Source organism: Primulina eburnea, chromosome 12 (genome assembly GCF_022965805.1).
Source record: "Primulina eburnea isolate SZY01 chromosome 12, ASM2296580v1, whole genome shotgun sequence".
Taxonomy (NCBI): domain Eukaryota; kingdom Viridiplantae; phylum Streptophyta; class Magnoliopsida; order Lamiales; family Gesneriaceae; genus Primulina; species Primulina eburnea.
The window spans coordinates 32,807,186-32,816,897 of NC_133112.1; the positions used below are offsets into that span (position 1 = coordinate 32,807,186).

Sequence of the window (9,712 nt, forward strand, 5' to 3'; positions counted from 1 at the left end):
TTGTTTGACTCTCATTTCCTAAATATGATTATCAAAATTTTTAGTCATCTTAAAAACTATAATTAAATGTCTCTATTCATAAATATAAAATAAAACACAAATAAAAATATAAACTATTTTAAAATAAAATAATTAATACTTTTATTTTATATTAATATATGTATTATTTCTATTTTTTAGATCAAGCGATATTCCATTCTTGTTTTTAAAACTTATCATGTTTTCTTATAAGTTAAAAAAAAACAATTTTTTTTTCAATTAATCATAATTACATCCAATAAAAATAAATATGAACACTAAAAATATTATCATCTTAAAATAATCATTTAAATATTTTTGTAAAATATTCTTTCAAAAGCAAGCCATGTTAATTAATTTTAGGTAAAAACTTGTGTGAGACGATCTCACGGGTCGTATTTGTGAGACAGATCTCTTATTTGGGTCATCCATGAAAAAGTATTACTTTTTATGCTAAGAGTATTACTTTATATTGTGAATATGAGTAGGATTGACCCGTCTCACGGATTAAGATCCGTGAGACGGGCTCACATGAGACCTACTCTTAATTTTAATATTTTGTTTGTATCAACATAAAATTAAAATAGTAAAAATAATAGCTTTAGTTTATAAAAATAAATATGAATGTAATAACTAAATGATATATTAAGAAATACTATATAATAAAAGAAAGTAATTGATGTATGGACAAAAAAAAATGAAAGTAATAAATGAGGGTAATCGTGGTGCTCTCTAAATGAATACATGCTAAAAAGATTATTTAGTCTGGTACAGATGCAAAACACTTTACCCATTATTTTTTTGAGGTTTTTTAATAATATAAATAGTTTTTGTTCGTTATTTATATATATAATATATATATATATGTATATGTAGAATCATAGAATTTACATGGAAAAATAAAAATATTTACATAAAAGAGAGAAGAAATAAGAAGGAAAAAAAGATGGAGAGTTGAAAATGGTGAAATGAAATTGAATAATGAGGAAGAAATGGAGGAGGCTGTCCCCCCAAGAAATCTGCCACTCTTTTCTGTATTCTACAAGTGTAGTGGCCCCCGTTGTCTTGCCAACGTTTCTTCTCCATCTTATTGATTCTTTCCTTAGCTCCATTATTAGTACTTGGTGCTATTGATTTGTTGTAACAACGCCTCCCCACCATTCCACCTTCCAACCAAACTCTGAACCACTCCTATTCTCTCTTATTTCTTCTCTTCCACTCCTACCCACAACCTCGTTTCTATTCAATATTGCATTTTTTATATATATATTTTCTCTTGCATCGGATGATCCGATCCTATTTTTCTTGATAATCCCTTTGAGGTAAAGTGTCGGTTTTTTTTTTTTTTTTTTTGAAATTTTGTGTGCAGGATCGAGGGGGATTCACTTTCTTGAATTTGAAGCAAAGGGTTTGATTTTGAAGGTGATACTTTATCTTTTTTCAGGTGAATACACGAAGAAAAAATGGATCTTTCTGAGTTGCTCTCATCGTTGTTTTGAATATTTTTTGTACTGTCAGAAAGTATGATGTTCTTAGTTTTTTCTGATCGAACTGTTCGTGTTTTGATGAAAACTATCAGTCGCTATTTCGCTGATCGATTATTTGAATTCATTTTGATAGAATCCCTGCTCGGATTTGTGACGGTGGCAGTAAAGCCATAATAAGATGTAATAAATAGTAAGAATGGGTAATCTAATCTGATGCATCTTGAGTGTAATAATCAGAAAAGGTGTAAAATATATATATATCATTAAATTGTGCCTAAACATCGTGCTTCCTTCCTCAGAGATGCATCTTTTGTAGGTATACGCACTCCACGATGTTTAGAAATAACACCAATGCTGCAGTGCCTCCTTTTCTTGGTAGTAATCATTTCCAGTGTCCTGCTGATGCCCCAAATCAGCTCCAGTTATGTGTAGATGGTAAGTTTCAAATCTCCAATTCAAGACCAAATGACTAGTTTATGCGATCACATGGTCAATATATTTGTTTCTTAGAATATTTCTTGGAATCGAATCTAATTTGTCATGATGAAGTAGATCAAAAAACCAGAGCTATTCAATAAGAATCAAGTGTCTACCGGTTTAAGGTTGTCTTACGACGATGATGAACGGAACTCCACCATTTCTTCTGCAAGTGGAAGCATGACCATTGGATCATCCATATTTTCGTCTCTGCACGTTGATATCGAAAGAGAACTCGATAAAAATAGAAAAGAACTTGATTATTATGTGAGAACCCAGGTACTAAAACGTCCCAAATGTTCTTGTTTTTCCATGCATTAAAATGTCCATTTCCTCACCTAAACGTCCCAAATGTTCTTGTTTTTTCCACAACACAAACTGAACTCCGTACTAATCTTGAAAGCCCTTTTTTCTTCAGTTTCTACTACGAGTATATTTCTTTTGAATGCATCACATTGTGTCATGACAGGAAGAGAATCTGTTAAAAGGGCTAAGAGAAATAAGACAGAGACACTTCACTTCATGCCTAACTTATTTAGAGAACAGCTGTGCAAAGAAGTTGCATCAGAAATATCTCGAGTTGGAGACTGTAACTTGCAAAAACAATGAACTTGTTGAACGTGCGAAACAATTGACAGCCGAAGCTGAGAATTGGTGCAACATTGCAAAGTACAATGAATCGGTCGCTAATGCTTTGAAATGCAGTCTCGAGCAAGCATTGCAACAAGTTTCTAACAGAGGAAACATGGTTGGGGAGAATGATGTTGACGATGCTGCCTCATGTATCGATCCCAACAATTTTCTCAGCAATTCGGGTGAGCGTGAAAGATCTAGTTCAGTAAATATTAATGCTCTGATCTGTAGATATTGTAAATCAAAGGAGGTATCTATAGTGCTAATGCCTTGTAGACATCTTTGTCTGTGTAAAGAGTGTGAAGGCTTTGTGGGTGCTTGTCCTGTGTGCAGAATGGTAATAAATGCTAGATTTGAGGTGTATCTTTCCTAAATAATCAGTCACTTAAGTTATATCAAAGACTACATTACATAAGAACATCTGTTTTTCGCTTTATATCGAGCTTTCGATCTTATATATCATTGCCATTTACTTCCATTTGTCCAGAACAAGATACACTTGATAGATTTGGACATTGTAGCACAAAGTGTTGAAGAAGATTTGCTCATCAGGTCTAAGACTCACACCGAGAGTTGTTTGAATCGAGTCGAAATATATGATTAAATCGAAAATTCAGTGAATGCAGAAAAACGATGCAGCACCTAAGAAGGGAAAGTCTAATGAATATGAAAAATGTAATCTTGTTTAATGGAGTATGTAAGATTTTGTAAGACGAGTTTTGCAAATTGAGATAGATTCGAGTAATTTATTACAACATTGAATAGGGAAATTAATGCATAACAACTCGACAGAGCTATAATACACCAACAATGGAACGCGGCAAATAAATAAGGAATGGATCCAAAAATGGGATCAAATGTAAATATCAAGAACGGAAAATTGCAATTTTCAGACCAACATGAAGCTAACGTTTTGACGTTTCAGCACACTATATAAACATTATTCACATTGCTAAAATTTTTGGGAATAAAGTGCATCCAAAACACATATCAAACCAAATAGTCAAAACTACGGATGCAGCATTTTTGAAACCGAAATTTGGTTTGATGAAAAAACCACAAATCAACACCGTGTGTCTGCATGTCTTCAACACTCTACGACAACTCACAATTTAGTACCCTGCATTTGAAAACATATCTCCTCTTGAATTAGATCACGTTCTTCGATTTTGTTAGTAGTACTGAAAACACAGGACTAGAACAACCATTGATTCATCAATAGGAACACTAACACACTTACAACATGAACCAGAGAAAGCAACAAAAAATAATAAAAGAAACCAACTAGACCAACTACAAAGCATCTCCTTCAAGCTTATCAGTATATCCTGCTTCACCATGGTCAGAACCAACCGACTCAGACATTTTTGCAACAGCTTCAACATCTTCGTCTCTTTTTTTTGTCCAAAACGGACAACTACATCAAGAAGCAACTGAAAGTTCGCCATATATATTGTAGATCGTAGCAATGTCATAAGCCGTAATAATTCAACACACGACACTACGACCACCAGTTCCAACAAATTCCATTTGGTTTATTTAATTCTCAACCAAATATTGAATAAAATGATACCTGATGCCAATGAATTTTGTACGAGAATGTTACACTGGATTTTTTGGAATGTCAACTGCACTTGAAATACACAATTTTGGTGATTTACCATGGCACCAATAACATATCACATCCATCCTTGGGAGAGACACAATTGTTGATTATATTGAACAATCAAGGTCTCACTGTGGAAACCGTAATCATCTACCATTTGGTTCATACACAAGAGTTGTGAACAACAGCTATCAGATGCCACATATTCAAGTTCAACAGTTGAAAGAGATACACAATTTTGCTGATTTACCATGATACCAATAAGATATCACATGCATCCTTGGGAAATACACAATTGTTGATTAGATTGAACATGTTTATGTCCACAGAAAGTGAAACTGACATTGAGTGCATTTGAATTAAAGTTCGAAATCTATAGTTCATCGGTCGTCCATGCACTTTCTAGTTTAACCAAATTGTCATCATCTTCATCCACAGTCTTTGATGGAGTCAAACCAGCTATAACACGTTGACATGCATATTTTTCAATGGATTTGATGTAGACTCTCGTCCTAATTTTCCAAAGTGTATAATTGGATCCATCCAAAATTGGTGATCGTAGTGTCATGTTGACAATTGGCATGTACATTGTACTTTTTCCAATTAAAGTAAAAATAACCAGAATACGTCAAGTGTTCGTTCTGATATAATTTGAAGGTGGTTGTTGCACCTAAACGTATTTTATAAGGATCATCTTCAACCACAAAATCTATTTTGATGTAAATTTTACACTAAAATAGTGCGATTTCTGCATCAAATACAATATATTTTTAACTATGGATAATGTTTATATTACATGTATTAATTTATTGTATTTGAATCATGTGTTTCAAATTGCATTTGTATTTCAATTATGTATTTCAATTTAGTCCTAAATTGTATTGTTATATTAATTTTTTGCATTTATATTTAATTATATTATTTATAAATCATTAAATCAAATTATTCCTTAATTATTAATAATTAACATAAATAAATTAATATTTAAAAAATCAATAATTATTATTCTTTAATTTTTATTATTAGATATCTAATTATTAAAATAATGAATATATATTATACAATTATTTAAATAATATTTATATTTTGTAATATAAATATTTATAATATAAAAATACTAATTTATAAAAATAAATTAAAAAAAATACAACTGGCGCAGGGCCTTCCACTGCGCCAAATTAGGGGGCTGCGCTATTTTAGCAAAACAGCGTAGCCCCCATTGGAGAGAATTTTTTGCATCAAAATAGTGTTTTTACACGATTTTGGTGCAAGATTGGAGATGGTCAAGTGATTGGACGTCTAGTGTTGGCTATACCACTTCAAAAGTTTATATTTTTAAAAATTAAATTTGACCATCCGAGAGGGGGAACTTGCGTGTTGCAACTCATTTTATGACCGATGAAATGTCAGAACTTGCTGTTTTCCTTTGGCAGAGGGATAACAAAATGCTCTTACAAATGCAAACCTGTCGATTCAGTCCATTTTTCTCTACCCTTGCACACACTTTGCCACAATAGTAATGGGAATTTGAATATTTACTCCAATAATAGAATCATTACTGACTTATTAAAATCCGGATCTTTACATATTGCATTCAAGATGTTTGATGAAATGCGGGAGCGTGATGTAATCACGTGGAACATCATGATATCTGGGTACTATCGTTTTGGGTTCTCGAAGGAATCTTTGGTTCTTTATAAACGAATGGTTGGCTCGGGCATGGTGGAAAATTCATCGACATTTTCAACTGTTCTAAGTTTGTGTAGCTCCAAGAGGTTATACGGAGAAGGACCTGTAGTTCATTGTAGAGTTATTGTTCTTGGGTTTAGTTTGAACTTGTACATAGGCTCCGCCCTTGTCGATCTTTATTTGAAAATGGGTCGTTCTGATACTGGTTTAAGATTGTTTGGTAGCTTACCAGAGAGAAATTTGGCCGCTTGGAATGTTTTGTTACGTGGGGTTTGTGATACAGGAAGATCGAAGGAGTTGTTAAGATTGTATGATGAAATGAAATTAGATAATGTGGAACCGAATGGGCTCACGTTTTGTTATTTGATTCGGGGGTGTGGATATGAGAGGTTTCTTGATGAGGGAATGCAACTGCATTGCTTGGTTATCAAAACTGGAATGGTGAATTCAAATTTGTTTCTAGCCAATTCTTTGGTTGACTTTTACTCTGCTTGTGGGAGTTTCATCGATGCATGGAAATCATTTAAGTGTATCCCACCCGAAGATGTGATTTCCTGGAATTCCATGGTTTCTGTTTGTGCAGGTAATGGTTACTACATCGATGCTATTGAAATCTTTCAGCAAATGCAGCGTTTTGGTAAGAAGCCATCAGTTACTTCATTCTTCGAATTCTTGAAGTTATCTAGTGCAACAAAGAGTATAATGTCAGGGAAACAAATTCATGGTTCTGTTTTGAAGTTAAATTTGGACAGTACACTTATTCAATCTTCTTTGATCGATATGTATGGAAAATGTGGAGATATCGAGAGCTCGGTTGCTATATTTGAGAGTGTTCCAGAGAGAACTCTCGAGTGTTGTAACTGTCTTATGTCATCTTTACTGAGATTTGATCTCACTGAGGACGTGATTGAATTGTTTGGTCTGATGGTTGATGAAAAAATTGGATATGATGAGGCTAGTCTTTCTACTACTTTGAAAGCACTATCGATATCAACATTTGCTAGTGCAGCAAGCTTCGGTTTGGTGCATTGTTGCTCTATAAAGTCGGGTTTCGAATATGACATTACAGTCTCTTGCTCTTTGATTGATGCATACTCTAGATTAGGTGGTGTTAAATTTTCTCGGCAGGTTTTTAATCAAATTACTTCCCCAAATGTGATCTGTTTTACATCAATCATTAGCGCACTAGCACGAAATGGATTTGGATTTGAGTGCCTTGAAATGTTTGACACAATGATCCAAAATGGTCTTAAACCAGACAAAGTAACATTTTTGAGCGTATTAACGGGTTGCAGCTATTCAGGACTTGTTGACGAGGGAAGATCCGTCTTCCATGCAATGAAAACTCGATGTGGTCTACATCCAGAGAGACAACATTATTCCTGTATGGTTGATCTTCTTGGCCGTGCAGGTTTGGTGAACGAAGCAGAAAAGTTACTCAAAGATACACCTTGGCAGGTTGATGCCATAATTTGGAGTTCGATCTTGAGGAGTTGCACGATTCATCACAATGAACAAGCGGGAAAAAGAGCTGCAAAAATCTTGATTGACCTTGAGCCAGAGGACCCTGCTCTCTGGTTACAAGCATCAAACTTTTATTACGAAATTGGGGATTTTGATACTTCAAAAGAGTTCCGGGAGGTTGCGGTGGCAAGAAAGATGAGAAAGGATATAGGTCAAAGTTATATTGAGGTTCTTGATCATGGCTAGCACTCCAGAAACATCTGATTCTTAGCTCGAAACTCGCACAAGAATACCTACATGATTTCATGCTTTATGCATGCTAAACTTCAGCCATGGCGGAAATGCATCAAAGCGATGCATTAATTTTACTTCACGTATGTTTAGCTCCAGTATTTCGACCTCCGAGAATTATATTTTGGTAAAATTAAATTTCTAGAAAATTTTGAATTTCTTGAATATATATTTCACCTCAGAAATATAATTATACCTATCCATTGTACCTGAACCGGTCCAAATTCACACCCTTCATAAATTTGGCTCAATCTCGACGATGAACAGGGCAACTTGCACATACTCCAATTCATTAATTCCCACGGTTTGTTATTCGATATTATTCATATTTATTTAAATTATGAAAAAAAGAATTATTTGATATTATTCATATTTATATTTTGTTGATAACGTAAGCGTATAATCCGTATTTACCTTACCTATCTTGTCGGAATCAGAGAATGTACGTAATTGGCTGCCATTATTAAAATAATTTATTTTACCAATTTCATAACTTTTTCTAGAAATTATTATGATACTTAACTGCACGATTCATTTATGCTATGTATGGATTATGATGAATTTGTTGGTCAGAAGATTCTCAAATTTTTCTTCTTTAAATTGATTAATTAATAAACAATTGGAGATAATTTTTTATCAATTACAATCATTAGCTCATATGATCAGTTAAAAAGGCATAAAATTATAATCTTATTTCTCCAGTGTGAAAACTTTAAGTTGAACAAAGATCTTCAAATTATAAGAGCTTAACACATTATATACGTAATATGACCCGATATTTAACCAGATGAACGTGTTATAATGTAATTTTATATATATATATATATATATATATATATATATATATATATATATATATATATATATTTATATTTATGCTGTCTAGAAATGATGAGCATATTTTGTTTGAGTAGGTCTTATGTGAGACCGTCTCACGGATCATAATCTGTGAGACGGGTCAACCCTACCCATATTCACAATAAAAAATAATACTTTTAGCATAAAAAGTAATACTTTTGCATGGGTGACCTAAATAAGAGATCCGTCTCACAGATACGACCCGTGAGACCGTCTCACACAAGTTTTTGCCATTTTGTTTATCACATGTAGGGGTGAGCATTCAGTCTGTTCAGTTACCGACCGGACCTAATTAGCCATAACCGAACCGAAACGAAATATTTAGCCATAATCGAACTGACCGAATTAATTTTCATAACCGATAAAAACTGAACCGAATTAACCGATTAGTTTTAAAAAAAACTATGATTTAACTTTAATTATATATGTAATTTTTCTTGACGACGGATGCAGTCAAAAGTATAAAATAGAAAGTGAGAACGAGAAATTCGGTTAGAGAAATGAGAACGAGACCATAGATTTGAATTGTGATTGATTTTAAAATTAAAAATTAAAATAAATTGATTAAAAAAACATTTATTAGATAATAGTATTTATTATATCGGTTAATCCGGTTAACCAATTTCAAAATTTTGAAAACCGTAACCGAATCGAATTTCCGAATTAGGTCGGTTGGGTCGGTTAATTTGGTTTAACCAAAATCTTGCTCACTCCTAATTACAGACAATCAGATTCTATGAAAGTTTCAATGTGAGTATATGTGTATAATTTCTCCGCCTTGTCCCCGGCCACAGCCCGAATGCAGACGGAATACACCTTCAAAACTCCGAAGATGTGCTTATTTGTAATTCGAATTTTTCTCGTGGTACGTAAATACAGAAAAAATTACGTTTTTGGTCCCGTATAAAATTTGTGTGTGTGGTGGACTAAACTTTTTTTGTGTGCAGGGGATGATTGTGTATACATACAAACTGGATGCACCAACTGCGGCCCAGGGCATGACATCAGTGTGGGAGGTCTAGGAAAAGATAATACCACGGCTTCAGTATCGAATGTCACCGTCCGAGACGTCCGACGAATGGTGTCCGAATACAAACATGGCATGTAAAATAGCAATATTAAAATAAACCCAACTATTCATAATAGAGAAAAATAGATTTTTTTAATAAATAGCCTAACTTTTCCTAAC

The 9,712-nt window shown here is 33.4% G+C and overlaps 1 protein-coding gene and 1 pseudogene across 1 annotated transcript; both read left to right on the forward strand.

Moving 5' to 3' along the window:
* Positions 1-939: 939 nt before the first annotated feature.
* On the forward strand, positions 940-3,068 carry LOC140808118 (E3 ubiquitin-protein ligase BOI-like; annotated as a pseudogene).
* A 2,355-nt stretch (positions 3,069-5,423) lies between these two features.
* LOC140807270 (pentatricopeptide repeat-containing protein At1g74600, chloroplastic-like) lies at positions 5,424-7,848 on the forward strand. The gene has a single exon (XM_073164055.1). It carries the CDS (start codon positions 5,620-5,622, stop codon positions 7,618-7,620), a length of 2,001 nt encoding a protein of 666 aa, XP_073020156.1. The 5' UTR covers positions 5,424-5,619; the 3' UTR covers positions 7,621-7,848.
* Positions 7,849-9,712: the final 1,864 nt, after the last annotated feature.